Below are 22,832 nucleotides of genomic sequence, written 5' to 3'. Positions count from 1 at the left end.
AAAATAGTAGAAGAAGCAAACTAATCAACAGTCACAGAAAGCAGATCAGTGGTTACAGGGGTGCAGGGAGAATTGAAGGGATTAGGAAGGTGGATTATAAAGGGGCATCAGGAAACCTAGGGGTGGCAGGTATGCTCACTATCTCTATTATGGTGATAATTTTATAGGTTTATACAAAACATTAAATTGTACTCTTTAAATATGAGTTTATTCTGTGTCAGTTATACCTCAATAAAGTTGTTTTTTAAAATACAGAATATAGGCTCTTGAAGAGCAGAGAACAAATGGTCCATTTTCTCCAACCACATGAAGGTGAATATCTAAAACTTGTATGCTGGAGAGGGTTTTAGTTTTAGCTTAGCAAGCCCATTAACTGACAAAGTAGCCTCTTCCAACGTCTTTACCACCATGACAGACATGAAGCTGCCAGTGGAGTAGAAAGAGCATAGGTGTGGAGTTCACAAAGAGACTTGGGTTCAGGTGCTGCCTCTGCAGTTTACTGCTCAGTTCTCACTGTTCACCCCTCAAAGGCAGGGGCTGAGTCCCGACTAACACAGTGCCTGTAAATGTTTGCTGACCTGGACCTTTATTTCTTCATAAAGCAACTATTTCATGAAGACTCTGTTTGGAAGCAGATAAGCTAGGAAATGCTAGGGCTAGCTAGCAAGTTGAGGCTAGGTAAAGAAGAGTCTGACTTCAATGTTAGATACAGACTAAACTCATCATAGTTTTCAAACAGAACAACAACAACAAAAATCCCAGAGTCCAGGCTGCACTGCACACCAATTAAAACAGGGTAAAGCCAACATCAATATTTTAAAAACAACCCCCATGTGATTTTAACACACAGTAAACTTTGAGAACCATTAAGCTAGATACCAAGACTTTAGTATCAATTTTGACCTGATCTCCATTATTCTAGAATGAGCCTCAGAAATAGACTCTGTATTCTTGGGTTCTTGACAATAACTGTGCTCCCGATATTGGTAAACTCTCATTTATTTTTCCCTTACCCTCTCTGGATGATCATAATGGTGTGTTTCCATTCCTAGAATGGCCACTCAATCCTTTGCTTGTTGGTTTGGTTTGGTGTAAGATTTCTGAGCTATACATGACTCAGATTAACTTTGTCATAGTGGGTGTCAACAGGAAGTCATCCTCTCAACAATTCTCTGGTCCCCTGGATTTGTGAAACTGGTCAATATACCCCTCTTGTAAAAATCTTACATATGCTTGAAAAGAGTAATCATTTAGATGTCTTTCTAGCCAGAGAAACTATAATTCATTGACATTCCTTTATAGATCTGTTTTCTTTAAGTCATTTTAGTTTCTCAACAATTGTCTCCTTATTATGAATATCACTGTAAAGGCCTAAGATAACATTTCTATTCTTTGCTCAGTTTTGTAAAAATCAATGAATGATGGCAGAAAATATGAATTCCTCACTTAGAAAAGTCTTGTTATTCACATTCCACATGCTGAAAAAATGATACTTAACCATTATAACCATTATGAGAAGTCATTTTTCTCAAAGTACTCTATACACAGAAAACAATTCCCTCATCCTGATAAAATATTTTGAGGTTACTCCAGCAGGCAACAGTGTCAAGTATCTGTCTGGAACAATGGGACATCAATATCTCACAACCAACTCAATTTTAAGAGATGGAAAAAGCAAATTATATTTTACCTTTATCGAAGCCCTCTCCAGAGCATCTGCTAATTATTAGTCAATCTGTCACTTGTTGTTGCTACTTGATAGTACACGGCAGCAGTGCTGCTTCTGAGGCTGCTGTAATTAAAGGTTTTTGCAAGAGCTTCTATTGCTAAGGCACATACTCCAACTTAAGACAGATGTCATCAGCCTTGTTTTTAACAAGACCAAAATAACTGGAAATCTGTGATTTGGCTAATTGCAGGGTTCCTGAAAGTATCTTAATACAGGAAAAACTTCGGCCATGCTCTGAAAAATATCTTCCTTAACTCTAACTGGTTGGCATTCCCATTCTAAATGCCTCTCCTCTCAAGCTATCACAAACCAGAGAAAGCAATTGCCAGACCATTGAGTAAATAACTGATCTTTAAAAAATACTTAGAGGTATGAACTAAAGTCAAATCAATTCTGTGGCAGAAGGTATTAGCTTAGCATTGCCTTCAGGAGAGTAGACTCTCTGGAGCCAAAGGTTCAAAAATCTGACAGATAGAACTCAGCTCTTCATCGTTTCCGTGGTACATAAATGTGATCAAGACCATATTTCCTCTGGTGCTCATCTCCTCTCCTATCCTAACACCAGAACAAGAAATGGCTTTGAAAGATCTATGCACTTGCTTCCTTTAATACTGTCCTTTAGAGCCAATCAAGAGAGGTCCATGTCCTGCACCCAAGCTTTAGGTAACTCTGCTCTGGACCCTGTCTAGTTATATCTGAATCCATGAAGTAAGAAGTTTATGGGGCCAAGGGAACATCCCCATCTGATACCTGTTCCCTCAACCAGTTTCTAGGCCACATTCCAGGTATCAGTGACCTCAGAACTTCCTGATCTTATAGCCCCGAGACCACTCCCAGGGCCTGGAGGGCCCTTTCTCTTAGGTTCATTCGCCTGATAAGAGGGTAGACAACCAGAATGTGCAACTCTGGCCTGAGAGCAGTGGTTTATGGGAATATACATGGAGCTTGGATATGCAGGCTGGGCGTGTGCTTGACACCTTTCCAGGTGTAGGATGGAGCTGAGGGTGGGAAGAAAAGGAAGGCAGGCTGTGCAGTGGGACCACCTCTCCCTGCACTGACACACATAGCCTGGAAATCCAAGGAATCTACGCAAATCTAAACTTTCAGCTCTTCGTGTAGAATAGAATATATTTTATTTAAGGTCTGTTAACTTAATATGTAACTTTACATATTTAGACACATAGTATATAAGGCTCCATTTGTACTCTTGCTCCAGGCCCAGTTTCAGGCATCCCTTAAAGAAACTAGAGTTTATCCTCTGCTTCGAATTTTCATGGTATTCTATGTCAAATTTCAAATGAGAGAACTGTCTGAAGCTTTGGGAAAACAACCAACCAACATAAGATTATACATATTTATCTAAAAACCTTTATAAAGTGCATTTGTCATTTAGTTCTCAGTTATTTTCTGTTTTTAAAAATCTTTATGTTAAATACATTTATGCTCTATTTCATGAAATAGGACTGCAAAAGCCTATACATTTGAAAAGTGCATAAAAGTTTTCCAGAAAAATTAGGCATTTTCCTCACTATCCTTCGAGTTGAATTCTCAAAGAAAAAAATTTGATTGTACTATGGCTTAATGTCACAATGCCTGACAAATTCCTCAATGGCCGATTCAAAACATTATTGTCTGTCAGACATCGGTAAATACAATCAATAAATATCTACTATTACCTACTATATGCCAGATCCTGGACAACCAAAGATGGATAAAACCAGTAGATAAGATGGAACTCAATATTAATTGGAGGAGGTTGACAAGTAAACAAGCAATGACAATGTTTGATAGATGTTATGAAATCATTAGCAAAACACAGGAGGCACATCAAACCCAATCCTAGGATGCAGGAAGGTTTCTCAAAGAGATGTCAGCCAAGCTGAGTGCTGAAATTAGCTGAGTAGTTTATGTGGCAAAGAAGGCAATTAAAAATGTCTAATCGGAATACTTCTAAACTTCATCAGTGGTATACAGAAAAACAGGCAGAGGGGAACTAATATTTTTTTTGACTGCCAGGCACTGTGAAAGTGCTTTGCATATATTAAATAACTGATCTTCAGAGTAATAGGGCAAAAAAGGTTTTATTCAGCCCATTTCATTAAGGAGAAAACACAGTAAGTTTCTCCCAGTCATGGGACCAGAAAGTGGCATACTCTGGATTCAAACCCAATATTCCTCCCATTACTTCAAGGATCACTAAATTGAAAAACCAAATTTTGCCTCATTTGTTCCAGCCAAGAAGCTTAGATTTTCTTTGAGAGAAGCAGAGAGGTATATCAACAAAGTGCACTTTGGTTTTAAAGAGATGTCTCTAACGAGAACGTGCCAGGATGTGACTGGAATGGCAAACGGAGGGGCTGAACTTGCAGTTGCAATTTCCATGTTCTTGATCAGTGGTTGTTGGTCACTGTTCATGTGCTTTACAGCATATGGCTCTTTCTCTGTCATTTAATGTCACTCAATATTTTCATTCAAACTGACCCACTTTATCTCAAACCACCAAAAGTAAGGACAATGTGTCTATCCCTGCCTCTTTGAAAGGTCACACATTAGAGACCATATATGTAATCTGACCTTAGACTGGTAGAATTGGTTTCTTTCTTTACAAGTCATCATCTCAGTATAAAAGTATACTTAGCAATAGATGCCAAATTGTCAAAGAACTCACCTTTTGATAGAGAAACACGACTAGAAGACTTTGTGTGTGTTGATTTCATAAGGAAATGTATTTTCTGGTAGCCTTATATAATTTGGGGCTATATTTATGGTCCAAATGTTTCCCAGAGGCATTCTTTATCTCCTTTAACTCTGTAGAAGTAGAGACTACAGAGTTTTGAGTAGTTGTTTAACCAAGGTTCATAACTGGGACTTGGGATGGGGATGTGCTTGTAGGAATGGCTGCTTATGTTCTTTACTCAATAGCACTGATTTTGGGGAAGATGACTACATTGTAAAATTTAAATGTTTTCAAGGTTAGTTAAGCTGAGTAAGAATATCAATTTACTATAAAAGAAAACTCTTATAGAAATGTTAATCTAAAAATTGGTGGCTCTGTAGTTATTTGTGTGGGAAATGGATTTATACAAAAGCATTAGTCTAGGCCAGGCGCAGTGGCTCTCGCCTGTGATCCCAGCACTTTGGGAGACCAAGGAAAGTGGACCATGAGGTCAGGAGTTCGAGATCAGACTGACCAACATGGTAAAATCCCCTCTCTACTAAAAATACAAAAATTAGTCGGGAGTGGTGGCAGGCACCTGTAATCCCAGCTACTTGGGAGGCTGAGGCAGGAGAATCACTTGAACCTGGGAGGCAGAGGTTTCAGTGAGCTGATATTGCACCACTGTACTCCACCCTGGATGACAGAGTGAGACTCCACCTCAAAAAAAAAAAAAAAAAAAAAAAGCATTAGTCTATAAATAGTAATTGAACAGTCTTATTGTAAAATCCAATCTTTAATCTGAAAATAGTGGGACAATTAGGTAATATTAGTTTTTATACAAACTAGAGGCTTATCACATGAATAAAGCAAAAAGCCCAATTTCTAACCAATAGCCTCCTTGAAAGGCTACCTACAGGTGGGAGAGAATTTCTTCCAATTCTGAAGAACTTCAGAACCTGCTAAAGTTATATGCTGAAGAACTTTAGCAATTGCTAATATACATGAGTTGTGTTGAGGCAAAATACGAGAAGAGGAGGATCCCATACATTCACAAATGGGGTAAGTTCTCCTTCTGTCAAAATACTCCATCACCGGTAAGCTTGTATCATTATCATATGTTACAAATTTTATATATAAGTAAATACCCCAAAGTTCCATTTCAAACCTGGGCACTAAATGTTCCTTTTTGAACCTGCATTTCTTGGCCTCTCTGCAGACATTTGGTAACATCAGTGACTTTTGTGACATTTACTCCTTAAATGATCTGGACCATTCAAAACCAAGGCTAGCATTCCCGTATCACACATCATGCCCTAAATGAATTATGCTCACTTAGCCAGTATATATTCAAACAGTGTGCTCAGGGAATATAAATCAATAGTAGTCTAAGTAAAACATCACCAGAAGGGTAAAAGTAGAATGCAACAAAGTGATATAAAATCCAAAGGAAATTGTATTAAATTATCTATCACACAGACATCCTCCAGGCATGTCAATAATTCCTAAATCTATCATCCAGGTGACTAGATTATTTAATCACCCTCTAAATGGTGAATGTTAGGTACACAGTAGGTACTCAATAAATAATTGAGTTGTTTTAGAAGAAAGATAATAATTTGGAATTTTGAAGTAAGCTCTAGTATTTGGGATTTAGTTTGTAATTGTTCCTTAGAAAAGATATGACCGGTACCAAAGCTGGGGAAACAGTCTACCTCCCTGCTGATTGAGCTTATCAGTTTTTTAAAAAATACTTTAGCAACCTAAACTTATGCAATTTGATTTTCTTGTCATTGCTTTCCCTATACTACCAATAATGATGCTTTCTTTACTATTTCAAACTCATAAAATTGCTAAAAATCTAAAATTCAATTTGCCACATTACTGCTAATTTGAATAATGGCTGAATAAAACACAGGAAACGCTGAAACAGCATTGATTTCTAAAACATTTTGCACTTTCCTCCTCCATCCCTGTAAAGTAAAGCTCGGATGCCACGCACAATTACACAAGAAAATCAAGAAAGCTATTACATTCAGCATTTTGTCATGATCATTGTTACCATGGCAAAAAGTGGGCTTAGTTTAGCACAGCTGCCACAGGCGAGGTCCACTGGCCTTTTGTAAAGCTGAGCAACAATGTAATGCCAAATTCTGTAGCTGGTCACTGTTTTTACCCTAGGACAAGGCTATTACCCACAGATGCTACTGTCTCATTCCTTAAGGATCTGAATCAATGTCATTTTATTATTGTATTCTTACTGTTGGCTGGCATTCCTGTTCTAAGGCGGAAAAAACGTGTAGTGTGAACACTTGGGACTGCAGTAATAGAAAAGGCCAAAGTTTGGAAGGTTGCATAGTAAATGACAATAGGGTTGTGCTGGAAATCACACAGATTTGGGAGTGAGAGATAAATGCAGACCCATCATAACTAGCTCTACAGCACATCATATTCTCTGAGTATCAGCTTAGTTATCTGTAAAATGGGGATAAAAGTAACTTCCCGGGCATGTGGTAGGTAATCAGTAAAATAAGACCCTCCCACTCCTTTCTTAATGCTGAGATTTCCATGTCTTCGGGAACATGACATAATATGAGTTGGTAGGTAAACTATATTCTTGGAAGGTATATCATTTCCATCTTTCATATCATTTGGATACTTTCCTCAGAGAGCTGAGGATAAATTATTTTAAGGTCGGACAGTAAGCATAAATTTCACATCAAAAGGATAAAAGTTCAGTGTCAATACTGTAATATACACCACATCTTATTATCTGTATTTTAAGTGACACCAATATTATTGTAAAATGAATGAAAAATGGAATATGTACTAATTTTGACCTTACGCAGAGATTTTTAGTTTTAAAAAATGAAGCAACATTCTGAAAGCAGAGAAGTTTAAATTATCTGAAATGAATACATTAATCAAAACTCTGTATTTACTAGAAACAAAGGCTACTAGCATTTTTACCAGCTAAACAAAATATTTTTTTCTAATGAGATTTCAGCTGAGTATCGTTTATCTTAAAAGAAAAATAATGAGACCTTACCTATTCCAGTAGCTCCAGAACTGGTCATGCAGGTAGGCGTGGTGGCTACATTCATCACCAAATGAGGCTTTGCTTTCAATCCAGTGAATTATGTGCCCTTCTACAGCTAAGGAACAAAGCATTACTAATATAAGGAGAAGGGAAGGGAAGATTGAAAATTCTAAACTCTGTACAAGCCTCTCTATGCTTCACATTAATGAGCACAGGCTTAGCCCTTACCATCATCTATAAATGTAATTACAAAACAACACACTGTATGTGTTCATTACAAAGAACATTTATGTGACAATCATATCCCTTTGATTTTCATTATATTCTTCAAAACTCCCTTTCCTAGTTCTCAGACTGCCTGTATAACTCGACAAGTGACATGTCAAGCAGACCAAAATGAGTCTAGCTTTTCAAAAGATCTATGTTTAAGGAATTTGAAATTTAGAGAAATAAGTTGAAAATGACAACCAAAATATCTTTAGAAAACATGTTTATTTCTCAATATATGCAAAAGATTTTAAGACAGATTTCTTCTGAACCTATTCTTTTCTGCCGTTTAAAAGTAATATTTTCCAATTATCCACCCATTCATAATATTATAAAGCTAATATTAACATAAAAAATTTAAAAATACATCCCTTTTCTCTAAAAACAAATGCATAACAGAGTTAAAGAACTTACCAACTGGTACTTGTAAAATGAAGTCTGGTGTTTTGTCATAACCCTTTGCACGGAGCTGATCTTCATCTACAGGAAGAACAAACACTATTTACTTAAAACACTATTCAATTAACAAGATAGGAATATATTTGTTTTTATTTCTTAAATATGTATAAAAATTACTACTGTAGTCATACATATCTTTCTTATGCATGCAGTGCTGTGTCAGAAATAATGAACTTTCTGAACAACCCTGAAGCGTAAATATGCTTCAGATATGCTTCTTGCATTATTTTTTCTGCATTTTTTCGTTATTGCAAACATCACAAGTTCAAGTTGTCATATACTACCTTTTTTGTAATTGAAAGTACTCAAAATAAGGTAATATACTTACTGATTTAAAATAAAGGCTTTCACCGCTGTGAAAATTACAAATGTTATCAGCCAGTATTGAAAATTTATAGTAAAGGGGCAAGCAAGCACAGTGGCCTTTACAATTATGAAAAAATGCTTTCAATAAAGCAATTACGAAAGTTCAGTTTCAATTAGTGAAACTATTCCCACACACAAGAAAAGAGACAAAGACTATGAGATCGCCAGAAAGAATTAGTTATCCTGCTTAATTCCTTTGGCATGCTATTGTTTCTGGCATTTACCTGAGTTTTATAACAATATGTAATTCTGAAAAGCAAACAGGCTGTAAGATTTCTTTTCCTAAGTCTGTTCGATTTCTTGGTCCCCTGTAAATATCAATGATCTATTCAGAAGGAAAGAAGGCAGGAAAACAGGAAGCTTGACAAAGTTGGGAAAAAGGTAATTGTTAAAAAAAAAAAAAAAAAAAAATCCACCAATATTTTCTAAATGCTGTCCTTGACTTCTAATGGCATTACAATGTGATTTCTGAAATGGAGAGTTCTCCATTAGATTTTGGAGCGACCTGGTCATTCAATTCCAGACATGGCTTTCTGTCTTCACCCAACCTCAACTAATGGCCCGACCAAGTAACAAGGAAGGCTGTGTGGTCTCTTAACACCTACTGGGCTGTTGACATTGTCATGCATCCCATTCGCCTTCCTGCATCACCTTTGATTAAAATTAATGGCCCATTCCCAGTGTTGGGTAGCTTATTTCCAATCCATTTGTCAGCCCAAGACAGTGGTTTCATGGCCAATGTTCAGAAACTCTGTTTTAGAACACTCTTGTGCACATCTTGAAAGGTCAGCATTTTAAATGTAAATAACCTTTTAATGACAAGATACATATTTAAAGTAGACATTTAAGCTAAATTTTGTTAAAAGTCAATATCCTTAAGCTGTCTAGATTTTGAAGGATTGGTGCCAGTATTCAGAACAATCTCCCCTCCTTGAAATATAAAAACTCTCAAGTTAACTATTGAGATAAAGAAATACAGATTGAAATCATATGACTTTAAAAACAAGAGAATTTGGAAAGTGAGCTGTAGATAAACAAGATTGGACAAGTTTCTGTTCTGTAACTATACTCTGACCACAATGAGAATATTTAATTAAAATCAAGTCCAGTGCCTTAAGCTGATGTTTCCAGTAGCTGATAAACAGTTTTAAAAGCAATGGTGACATTAAAAAAGATAGATTAATATTTCATTAAAACTATCCTAGCTTCATCAACCTTTTCAGACATTAAAATCTGTTTCAGAAAGAAAAATGATTACATTTCTGATAACAGTGCAAAACAAAATTTCAAAGGTCACCAAGCAATCCAAATGCACACATAAAAATCCCTTTAAAAGACAGATGCTGCACTCCTGTTCACTGCACCAAAATTACTAACATAATATCTACAATTTAAACTGCATGGCTGACTTAATACGAAAATTAACAATCCCAAACCTCAAAACTTAAACACAAAACATCAAGTGTGGCTGGGGATCCTTCCCATCTTTTTGTGGTGAACTTCAACAAACTACAACTGGCTCGCTCTCTCTCTTACTCTCTCTCACATACACACACCCCTTTCTCTCTTTCTCCCTCCCTCTCGCTCTTTCTCTGTCAACATGAAGCTGATTCAATAATAATTGTAGCCAAAGGATAGCCTCTGGAAGTCTTTGTCACCATTGGTGATATTAGACTTCTAGTTTTTATAGTAAAGAGGTTATGCCAAACATGTATAATGCTATGTATTGGGTATCTTCTTCCTTTATTTACTAAACTCTCACTGCCCTATCTCCTCTGTTTCAACCTTTGGCTTGCTTCCTTCATCCTAGATCTAAGAAAGGACGAGGTAACAACTTGGCAAAGTTCAGACGAAATGATGGTACCAGGGTAGGAATCAGCATTTCGAAATAGGTGGCCTTGTTCACCTGTTCTAGGCCCCAGGACAGTTAATGCCCCCAAAAGATGAATGAGTAAAATACAAGTGCATGTTTAACAGTATCTATGTCTTTACAAAGCCTATCTGGACTGACAATAATTTCCTTTCTTAATTTAATTCCCTAATTATCAACAAGGCACAAAGGCACCAACTAGGCTCAAAGTTCAAGGTTTTATTGGATAACTCTCACTGTTATCTTTCATCCTTGGTCCCAACTGTCTGTTCTACATGTTCATCTGACGTTCATCTCAATTGTGTAAAAAAGACAGCATCTCTTTCCTTAATGCTGATGGGAAAATTTTTCTTTGATGTCAAGTTTTTTTTTTTTTTTTTTTTGAGATGAAGTCTTCCTCTGTCGCCCATGTCAGAGTGCAGTGGCGCGATCTTGGCTCACTGCAACCTTCGTATCCTGGGCTCAAGTGATTCTTCTGCCTCAGCCTTCCAAGTAGCTGGGATTACAGGTGCATGCCACTATGCCTGGCTAATTTTTGTATTTTTAGTAGAGACAAGGTTTCCCCATGTTGGCCAAGCTGGTCTTAAACCCCTGACCTCAAATTATCTGCCTGCCTCGGCCTCCCAAAGTGGTGGGATTACAGGTATGAGCCACCATGCCTGGCCTCAAGTATTTTAAGTAACACTGGACCTATCCACTCCTTAATATTTTAGTAGAATTCCCCCACAAAACCCAATCTGTGCCTGGTGCCATTGTTGGGTGGGCAACTCTTTGTTCTTTGGCTACTGATCTGTTGATATATTATTTATCTCTTTTATAGTCAGTTTTACAATTTATGTTTTCCTTGAGAATCACACATTTCATACAGGCTCTTATAAAACTGCATATGTTTGAGCCAAGTAGTTACTTATGATTCTTTGAATTTTCTAAGTGGAAACCAGATGTTTAAGTAATATAAACTGTTTCTTCAAGTTTCACTGTTTCTTCAACAGTAATATAAGATGTTTTCTTCAAGAAAAAAATGATAAAGATTAAGAACAAAGTAAAAATAATACTAGTTAGAATGAAAAAAAGGTAATGGCAATAATATGAAATAGTACTTTTAGCATGACTTCCCCAAATGGTTGGGAATCAATATGAAACCAATCTTCAAATCCTGCATATGTGTCTTATTCAGCGACTACAGTAGATACAAAGTAAGGGTCTTCTGGTTTAAGGTATATATTTAAAAATCCAATACATTTCATAACCATTAAGTTCATTAATGTCATAGTTCAAGTGTTCATTATCAAAATTAATATAGGAATATTATCACTTAAAAGCAGACCTGTTAACCTTCAGATTCACAAAACATAGATTTTTAGATAATGGGTGCCTCAGAAACTTTTCTGAACTAGCAAAATTGTAGAGATTACTAGTCCAACATTCCAATTTATACACAATATAACTGGCCTAGAGAAGTTAAATGACCAAACAAGACCTAGACCTCTCAAATCACTGCAGATACAGGATAAGTGCCCATGTCAACCAAGTTGCAGTTGGTCCCAGCAGACCATATACCATTCTTAATTATGCAAATATTTAAATTTGATCAAATGTAATATTTTTAAAGTGGGAAAAAATTTATTTTCATCTTGGAAGATCTTGAAATGTAAGAGGAAGACTGCCATCTGTGAGCTATTTAGACAACACCTGCCTGAAAAGGAGATGAACTAGATAGTATCTTGTTTTCTAGCACTTCAATGGTCCTCTCTCCAATTTATCTTAAATAAATCAATAAAACCACATCCAAAGATGATGTTAATTTTTAAAAACAACCCAGGTCTTCATTCATTTTTAAATTATTAGGCCTGTCTTTAGAGGGCATTTTTAAAAAAGAAATTACACGCGCATAAAGAACATTCTGAAAGTTTAATTTCTCTGGCCTTTGAATTACCCTCTTCTCCAAATGCCCAAAATATCCAAAGCAATTAAGTTCTAATTACACAATTTCTTTTCTTAAAATAAAGGGCTGATTTTGAGTCAGCGAACAAAACACATCTGAAACTAGTTAACGTATACTTAAGAATCACAGGGGGACATGAGGACTACCAAGAAAAGGCTTGAGGGCTTTAAATCTGTTTTGTTTTATTAAAAGTTTTACATTTTAAAAGTATAGTCATTTCCATAAAAATCACGCAGAATTCCAGTTCACAACATCTGAAAATGAAAAGTCACATTCTGACAGGCCTTTTATCTATGAACTTGTAAAAAGTTTTCTAAAATGCTAGATTAAAATACACTGTATGATAAGAAGAATATTATTAACACCTAGTGCATCTTTACTAAATTGGGGGAGGGCAAAAAGACACGTATCAACACATATTAAAACTATATCTTTTCTACTCTAGTAACTAATTTTGTTTTATTCTGGTTTTTTTTTTTTTTTCAAAACTGTATCACTCACTATTTGGAGTTATGACCTTTGTTTTCTATATTTTTATGTTCTCTAAAAGTAAGTTTCACAGCCTTTTCTATACAATTTAAGAAGTTTGCAAGGTTTCAGTAATAAATATTATATGTTATGCAAACTGTGTGCAAAGGCATACAGAACAGACATGCATTTAATGGGCAGACAAATAGCACCGATAAATGAAATCTTTACAGAACCCAAAACTTCATTATAGCCGTTAGTTTCAACCTCTTCCCCCAAAGCCTCTTATCAAAGCTACTAATAAGGAATACAACTGACTGCTCTGACCTTGTCCTTTGCTTATGTCTTTAGGGGATAATACTAGTGAAAATTGAAGTGCCTTAAAGATAGAAAAAAAGGACAGGTCAAGAAGCTGGGACAGTGTGGAGAGGCTAGGTAGTAAACTGGTAGCTGTGGAGAGGCAGAGGACACGAATATGAGCAAATAAAGTAAAATTCTTCTATATTTTATACCAGATCATGCTAAATCCTTTTCGTTGTAGATGAACGGACAAATCAACATAGTAGAATAAAAAGATACAGGACAGGCTGTAGGGAGGGTAGTAGCTGTGATGCAAAGCCAAAGGACAATTTGTTTAATCAAAACAAGTGGAGTGGACAGTCACTAGAGCCCTTTCCAATTCCAAGATTCGGAGGAAAGGTTGAATGCTAGCCATTGTCTGCCCTGGTTCTTTTTAGCTGTAGTCACTGATGTTAGAACCTCTTGCTGGGCCAGCTCCAAGTGTCGCTGAACCAATCTCAATGGAGAGAGGCATACTAGCAGTTCTGAGACATAAAAAGGATCTCCTACATGGACAGATGTGCACATGGGTGAGTGTGAGCCAGTGCACACATGCACAGGACCAAAGGATTCAATTCAGCAATCACAGTAACGTGTTTGACCCCCAGTGCCTTTGGTTATGGTGAGCAAAACCCTAGCCTGTAGTTAATTTTCTGCAGGGAGAGGGAGATTTTTTATTTTGCTGTCCTGTATGTCATCCTACCAGGCATTGCTACCCTACTCTCACAATGTGATTCTCATGAGTGGGCAGTAACGTGACCCCACATCACCCCGCCATAGGGCGGGACACAGACTAGCTGATCAGATCCCTTTCTGATATATATATATATATATATATATATATATATATATTTGAGACAGGGTCTCACTCTATTGCCCAGGCTGGAGTGCTGAGATGCCATCATGGCTCACTGCAGCCTTGACCTCCCAGGCTCAAGCAATTCTCCCATCTCAGCCTCCCCAGTAGCTGGGACAACAGGCGTGCACCACCACACCTGGCTGTTTTTTATTTTTTGTAGAGTGGGGGTTGGGGGGTGGCGGGGAGTCTTGCTATGTTGCCCAGTCTGGTCTCAAACTCCTGGGCTCAAGCAATCCTCCCACCTCAGCCTCCCAGAGTGCTGGGATTACAGGTATGAGCCACTGCACCTGGCCCTTTCTGAGATTTGTTATGTAGCGAAAGAGAATCACTAACTTTGCTCTGGGATTATAAACTCTAAGGATTAAACAAACTGGCAATCACCAGCAATCATCTTTGTGACCTTGTGAGCTAAGAATGAAGCCAACACAGAAAAGAGCAGAACCCAAAAAGGACAAAAGATATTAATGATATTGTTTTGCCTTCTGGATTCTATTAAGAGACACAGCAGAAGCAAATCTCTCCTCTGGACTTTCCCGGTGTATATTTAAGCCAATAAATTCTCCTTTTTTGTGTATATAATCTAGTTTGATTGGATTTCTGCCACTTACAACCAAAATAGTTCCAATAAATCATTAGTGACCCAAAAGCAGATGACCCGTGGACATGAGCTAACTACCAAGAGCAGTGGTGAGGGAGGGGCAGGAGCAGGGAGCACACCATCGTAAGTGGTCACGACAACCTTTCTTCAAAGTTCCAGGGAGCTGAATCTCAAAGTCAGCCAATAAGAAAACAAACATCCAGAGAGCATTTCATCTTCCAGCAGCATATGTGTTTATGGTCCTTTTCTCCGTCCCAGGGAGAAGCGTGCACAAGCACATTCAATAAGGGGAGTAAGTAAGAAAGTCTCTCACCATGACAATCTCTTCAGAAAGGGGAGAACAGAGCCCAAATCCCCTACCTCCCACCCTCAATTTCATGTTCCTGTTACTCTAAAAACGGCATCATATTTTTAACCTTCTGATAGACAAGAATTTAAATGGTGGATTCCTTATGAAATACCCAACCATCTCCGTTCCCTTCAGCCTACATAATCGTATGTTTCATTTCTGGTCTCTTACTCTCTGCTGCCGACATCTGCGTGTACACACAATCTTGGTATTCTAAATCTCATCTGCTCCTGCTGCCTATCCTTCGCCTGAAGTAATAATCCCCTGTCTGTCACATCATAATCACCTCCCCAGCAGATTATTATTGCTTCAGGTGAGGAATAAAGCAGCAGGGGCAGATGAACTCTTAGAAACAAAGATCCTAATTTCTTACGGCAAGAGACATCCTTCACTAAGCCTTTTTGGCTTTACAGATTATACTCTCTCAGAGTCCCACAGAGTAATACATGAATGCTACACAGGCACCCCTGTAAAATTTGCTGGTTTGTCCAAACATGGGGGCGAGGGTGAGGCAGGGGCACAGCAAATGCCTCCCAGGTGTCACTCAAAATAATTGTTAGCATCTACTAACAGGGAAACATTCACTGGAAAGAATAAAATATCTCCAGAACCATCCTTATTAGGCCAAACTTAACAAGAATTTGCACCAGACAGTGGCCGTGGCAGTCACTGATGGAAGTCCCTCCAACCTGGAGATATGCCAACCCATAAAAGATGGATGGTTTATCTCAGTCTTTGGTATGAGCTCTTTCATATTTTTGCCAACAGGACAAACTGTCTTGTTGTCTTTGCATTGTCACTATTTTCTTTTCCTTTCCTGTCTTTTTGTCCAAAGCTGCTAAAAAAAAAAAAAAAAAAAAAAAAAAAAACAGCAAAATATGGTCTCATTAATCACTTGAGAGATACTAGTTAACACATCTCTACCAGTAGATAAAATACATTTTCTATTTTGTCAATATGGCATAGAGTGAACCCTTAGCAGAGGTAATGGGATGATCACAATGTTTATGGTTCAATTTAAAGTTGAGGAGTTTTTTGTGCAGCTAAGCCTAGGAGTAGGCAGCAAGTTTGTCACACCTTTTGCGACTTTAAATGCTCATATCTATCTATCTATCTATCTATCTATCTATCTATCTATCTATCTATCTATCTATCTATCGACCTACCTACCTATCTATCTATTTTAGTTAGAGACAGGGTCTCACTCTGTCACCCAAGCTGGAGTGCAGTGGAATGACCACAGTTCACTATAATCTTGAACTCCTAGGCTTAAGTGATCCTCCCACTTTGGCCTCCCAAGTAGCTGGTACTACAAGTGCCTACCACCACAAAATTTTAAAAAATTTTGTGTAGAGACAAGATCTGCCTATGTTGCCCAGGCTGGTCTTGAATCCTGGCCTCATGTGATCCTCCTGCCTCAGCCTCCCAAAGTACTGAGATACAGCCAACAAATGTTAATTCTAAATTAATCATCCTTGGAAAGAACTGCTGACATGAACTGAAACTTATCTTCAATTTTCCCAGAAGGCTCCATGTTTGCATCAACTTAAAAAAAAAAAAGTTTAGTTCTTTAAAATTCTTAATGGTGTCTGCCCACAGCAGACTTGAGAGTAGTTAGCTACTGGCAACAGAGCCAACCTTATGAGCTCAACTGGCCATCCTAGAAATACACTGTGGCAGGAAGGTCCCGGTGAGAAAGAACAAATGAATAAGTAAAATTCCATCATTATTTCAGGAAAAAGCAGCTCATGAGGCAGCAGCATTTTCTTCATGCATAGAGGATAGTGATTGATATTGAGTATAATTTGTACCTCTCTTTGAAAGGTTTATTGAAAGTAGCCTAACAGCCTTGAGTTTTTATTTTCATTATCAAGGCAATCACGTGAGCACCTACTAAGTGAGATGCATTCTCACTGGATTCTCACTGGATCAGAGAGAAAACTGCATTCTCATTGGATCACACATGCAATACGGTGCTTGACTATGAGCACTGGAAGCACAGAGTGCTGATAATCAATCACTTCATACTAACTAGTGTAGTTCCTGGCATGCAGAGAACACAACAAAAGTTAATTGAAAAGAATGAATAAATAATGAAGGGAAGAATTACATGGACTCTCAGAAACTGCTAGAAATTATCTGTGTTCATTTGTAGCTTGTCTCCCTACTGGACCATAACCCCATGAAAGCAGACACTTCATCTGACTTATCTAGTGTCCAAAACAGTATCCAACTTAGTAACTTATTTGTGGAATAAATGAAGAAATATGAGCATGAAAAATATTTTCTAGTTGGAGAAACTAAAGTCATTTATTCAACTTTGACCTGTCTTAATACAATATACTTATGTGTGGAAGTACAAATTGGATAAGTTTAAAAGATAGGATGAACTCATATCAGTACATTCAAATCTCCAATGATAAGAAAACTGTTTTTCTTTAATATAGTTCCTGGCTAGATCTTGTGATCTTGTGCCATAACAACTGCTCAGGATATAGTTATGAACCAAGGAAATTTAAGAAAGAATTAGTGATTTACTTTTATTTTTCCCTTCAATTGGTAAGAGGAAAGATAAAATATGCATTTTATAAAACAAATATAGAGCACAATGTGTGGCAAATTTAGAATGGGGTAAAATATTTTAGGGAAAGTCATAATTCTTAAATTAAGAAGGGTTAATATATTAAAAGATGAGAATATTTGTCTTTCGAATGTAGTCCAAATTAGAAGCCAACAGAGAGAGAGAGAGAGAGAGAGATTTTACTTCAGCTTAGCAAAGGATCAAAATAAATTAAACATGTTTGCAATGTCTCTGCAACAAAATTCAAGGTGTACACATGTAAACAAGAAAGAATAAGATTAGTGGTCCGTTTATTTACCAGTATTTTTTCCATAGTTGGCTTTAAAATGATCTATCTAAATTTACCTGTCACAACACTTTAAATCTAATTAATCTCTGTGAAGGGGTATTTATAAGGTAAAAGGACAACAGCCCCAAAACAAAGCTTTCAATTTTCATTTTTCAACCACAAACATATGTTAATTCAGTGCTACATTAAAAATACAAAGAATTAACAACTTCTTTGTATGTTGATGAGGAAATGCTTTAAAACAGGACTCAGGTTGCATAAACTTCCTATATCTCATTTATTTTTAAAGATTAATTAAATATCCTCTTTGAGTATGCTTCCATAAAATAATTACCTCTAGATTCTACAGCACAGAGGAACAGATGAGACCCATCAATTTCAAGTTCCCTTTCTGTACTTGTTTGCAAGTAGAGATGACCCCCAGACCACATTTTTACATTGCTTTTGTCAGCCATGGTGAATCTAATTTAACACATTCAACTTCAAGTAAGTTGAGGAATAGGACTAAGTTTAGCCCACATCTACAATCTTTGCTTTTTTTCCCAGCTGGGATTGGCTAGTTCTCAAGAGGAAGCAGAGAAAAGTTAGGCAAAACAAAAAAATGGGGCTGAAGGCCTGACTGTCCGTAGGCTGATGGTGCCCAGAGAGTGGTGCTAAGCAGCTCTGACAATGATGCTGCTTAGTTGGTGGCTTAAAACAAAACAAAACAAAAAATAGACTTGGCCATGACATATTGGCCCCTATCTGAGTAATCAAGGTGATCAGATATTTCACAATACTATCAGAACTACCTGGTTCCAAAACATATCTCATAGTGCATCATAGGCCACTCATTCCAACTGGTTCTGAACTATTACATATTTTCCTTTTGATTAGACTTTTAAAAGGTGATTTCTTCCAACTTGCCATTTTTCCATAGGCTGAACAATTCAACTGTCCCCACATGAAAAACCTTGCTGCTTCTACATACTGAAATTTAATTTAGTGACTTGAGAACACCTGCTTAATTTATCAACTTTAACGCTAACTAGGGAATATTTATGATACCTCCAAGCTTCAAATTAAAACAATCTTATAATACATTCAATTTTATTCTACAGTTTATTAATAAAAATACTGAACATTAAGATTTGGAATAGATTCTTTGTACGACTTTATTAAACATCTCTTCCTTACTTGACATTTCTCTGCATTTGGTTTTTCTTGGCCAATTCTTTGCCCATTTTGGAAAAAAACTTACATAATCCAATGTTGTTCTATTTTTTGTGTATGTCCTAAAATAAACGTTATGCAGACTCTTCAATATCTACATAAAACAGATCTGTATAATAATAAAATGACTTGTATGAAACCTTTACAAATTACCACATTTAAAGTGGAGAAGAGAAATTCATTCATTGTAGAGTGCTTTATGATTTCTGTGATCACTTATTATATGTATAGTCTTTTGAGGCTTAATTTCTAATGCTTAAGAGATGTTGAAAGAAATAATCTGTAATACACAAACACGTGAATACATGTGGGATTTTTTAAAAATCATAATAAATCCATGATGTCAATGAACGTTTGGCATGAAAATAATAAAGGCTTAATATTTTGCTTTCAAGTGAAAGTACTACCCAGTTCCATATATGAGACAAATATACCCAACATGAATTTTTCTAACTGTTCTTTTTAATATATAAAACATTTTATAGACAATATTTCTTTTGTTTCCTTTTCTCATAAGGCCTAGATTATGGTTAATATCTCATAACACCAAAAGTAATACTGCAACAGATATTAAAGCATTTTTTCAGCCACTTATTCTATAAAATATTAATTGCAAGCTTGTGCATGTGCTGTATATATAGGAGATTAGGTAACTGAGTTCCTGCTAGGTTTCAAATCAATGAAAGATAATATGCACAGCATCAATCATCATTCACTCTTCCTTTAGTGGAAGATTTTCAAAATATATATTTAAGCACTCATGGAGACAACACAAGCTAGAGAAGATGTGAATAATACTTACCTAGGAAGGACAGGTTTTTCTCTAGAAGCAAGTCTCTCAGCAGGACCTCATGCTCATGACCAATGGCACTGGGAAGTTTCAGTTAAGGGGGTAACACAGGCAGAATTATACCAGCAGGAAAATGCTAATACCAGGTCTATACTTTGAGCAGCCATTTTCACGCTCAGTCCACATCTTTGAGGAATGAAATCTCTACACACATCCACTCATTTAAATAATTTGATAGAATTTTTCTATAATTTTTTAAAACTTTTTTTTTTTTTAAATAGAGACAGGGTCCTGCTGTGTTGCCCAGGCTGGAGAGCAGTGGCACAATCATAGCTCACTATAACCTTGAACTCCTGGGGTCAAGCAATCCTCCTACCTCAGCCTCCCGAGTAGCAGGGACTTACAGGGGTGTACCACCCACCATGCCTGGGTAATTTTTTTTTTTTTTTTTTTTTTTTTTTTTTTTTTTTTTTTTAGAAATGGGATCGCACTATGTTGCTCAGGCTGGTTTCAAACTCCTAGGCTCAAGTGATTCTCCGACCTCAGCCTCCCAAAATGCTGGGATTACAGGCATGAGCCACTGTGTCCAGCTTTTTCTATAATTTTTATATATATTTTGGCAAACAAAGATTTGTAAATGGATGTGTGCTTGTATTTTGAAAAGAAGGAGAGTCATTTTAAATGTACTTTAATCTGTGTTAAAAATCTTTCAATTCAGCTGGGCAAGATGGCTTGTGCCTATAACCCCAGCCACTGGAGGCCGAGGTGGAAGGATCACTTGAGGCCAGTTGGGTAAGGTAGCAAGGCTCCCGCTCTTAAAAAAAAAAATTCTAAAACAATTTTTTAAATTAAAATCCCTCAATTCAATTTAGCATACATTTATTAAGCACTTAATAGGTACAGTAAAGAATACTAGGCAGCCTTTGCCCTAGAAGAATTCCTAATATTAGAGAGCTCTGTAAATCTTCTGTGAATTCACATTTGTCATCAGGCCAACATTTAGAAACTTCTTTGTTTCACTTCCAGTCGACTGTTGCTGAACTTTTGCAACTGGCAAGCCAAATAAGTAAATTGTTAAGAATATATGTAATCTGCAGGAAAGACATCTTAGTAAAGAGTTGTGGATTAGGGTGTGGGTACAGAGGCTGTTTCAAGAGTCTTTTTCTCGTGTGTGTATGCATGTATATGCATCTAAATATATATACATATGAATATCTATTTTTTCAGTGCTTACTATGTGGTAGGCACTGTGTTAAGTGCTTTTAGTATGTTATTTTATCCTCATAATTATAATCCTTATTTTATAGATGAGAAAACCGAGGCCTAGAAGGAAGCTGCACAGGGCAGTTAATGAGTGGCAAATAAGATAATAACAAGATCTCTGTCAAGTCTATGTTTATGACCTCCATATAGCTTCTCAAAAAGTATTAAAATTATGGAATAATAATTGATAATAGCTAATATTTCTTAAATATAATATATGAAGACTTTGTGCTAAATACTTTGAGATACCATCTTACAATAGACACACAAGTAGATAGTATTATTAGTCCCCCGCCTTTTTTTTTTTTGAGATGGTCTCTTGGTCTTGCCCAGGCTGGAGTGTAGTGGCACAATGTCAACTCACTGCAACCTCTGTCTCCTGGGTTCAAGCAATTCTTCGGTCTCAGACTCCCGAGTAGCTGGAATTACAGGTGCCTGTCACCACGCCCAGCTAATTTTTGTGTTTTTAGTACAGACGGATGTAGGCCACGCTGGTCTCAAACTCCTAACTTCAAGTGATCTGCCCATCCCAGCCTCCCAAAGTGCTGAAATTACAGGTGTGAGCCACTGCACCCAGCCTTTTAGTCACATTTTTACAATTAAGGAAAGTAAGGTTCAGGGAGGCTGGGGAATTTGCTGAAGGTCCCATGGCTGGTAAATAATGAAATCAGGAGTGGAACATGGAAGTGCTGTGTATTTTCCAAACAGATGAGATTGCCCAAAGTCTGAAAAGGAGTGTTATCCTAGTCTAGTATTTCAACTGACTCAAAAGCATTTGCATTTGGTAATAATTATGTGAATCATTACCTTCATTGTCCTTTTCACTGATAACATCAACCTGGTCAAATCACTCCTTGGCTTACCAGAGAAACTGATTCTGATCATGCACTGCACGAGTTCAACTTAAATAAAACTTCTATGTTATTTGTAAAAAAAAAAAAAAAAAATTCCTAGAGAATTTTCTTGCATTTTACCAATACATACAGGTGAATACGGTTTAAATCTTAGAATTCAAGAGATGTGGCCATTTATGTTCCAGCAAAACATGCCCTAAGTCATCATTATTGTCTTTTCCTCCAGTTGTCCCTTGCCCTCCAAGGCACACGGCTGTGCTTTTTAAATTTCTAAAGAGAAACAAAATAAAGGAACACATTTTTAAATTACAAAATTTCACAAATTTCAGAGTCCATTGAAGACATTTGATGAATAACTCTCAATGGTCTCTCATTACTAGGGGCATCCCACATTTTAGAACTAAATTATTTACTTCTATTCCACATAAATGTGCTCTCATTTTTATTGTTGTAAATTATTTACGTCTAAAATGTTGAATCATGAAACTGAGGTTTCTGATGGTACAGAAATGAAACCCACAGCATTTGAAGCTTCCTGCATCATTATCTTTCCTTCCTTCACAGTTTATGCTTTTGTCTAATAGCTGTGTCCTGGAGTCACACTTTGGAAAGCTGAGGTGGCTGATTTCTCACATTTTTTCCTTGGTGAGTAGAAGCTGTGGTGGGAAAGGTGTAGGTGGGCATGGCTGCATAGGAAAAAATACAGTAGATAACAAAAAAAAGAGAGAAAGCACAATGATGATGTATATACTCTTTGCTAACTGTGCTTTCTGTGATGTCTTACTAGTAAATGACCAATTTACTTTTTTCTACTTACACAAACATAACATTTTCATAATGCACTAAGAAGGTTTAGCACCTATCTTATTTACCGAATGTGTGCTTTCTTTCTCACAAC

General features: G+C 36.8%; 1 protein-coding gene across 5 annotated transcripts in view; it reads right to left on the bottom strand.

The window, feature by feature from the left end:
* The window catches only part of CDIN1 (CDAN1 interacting nuclease 1), a 232,304-nt gene that overhangs the window by 94,497 nt on the left and 114,975 nt on the right, over positions 1-22,832 (bottom strand). For 4 of the 5 annotated variants that reach the window (XM_055278631.2, XM_055278632.2, XM_055278630.2 and 1 more), the window contains 3 exons: positions 19,830-19,897; positions 8,107-8,172; positions 7,435-7,540 (listed from right to left, as the gene is read on the bottom strand). In XM_055278631.2, coding sequence (XP_055134606.1) covers positions 7,435-7,540; positions 8,107-8,172; positions 19,830-19,897 — 240 coding nt within the window. Of the gene's footprint in view, positions 1-7,434; positions 7,559-8,106; positions 8,173-19,829; positions 19,898-22,832 lie in introns of all 5 variants that reach the window. The other variant, XM_055278629.2, reaches the window with a different exon arrangement.

The sequence above is a fragment of the Symphalangus syndactylus genome, chromosome 5 (genome assembly GCF_028878055.3).
Source record: "Symphalangus syndactylus isolate Jambi chromosome 5, NHGRI_mSymSyn1-v2.1_pri, whole genome shotgun sequence".
Classification (NCBI taxonomy): domain Eukaryota; kingdom Metazoa; phylum Chordata; class Mammalia; order Primates; family Hylobatidae; genus Symphalangus; species Symphalangus syndactylus.
This window is presented reverse-complemented; position numbering and strand designations above follow the sequence as displayed.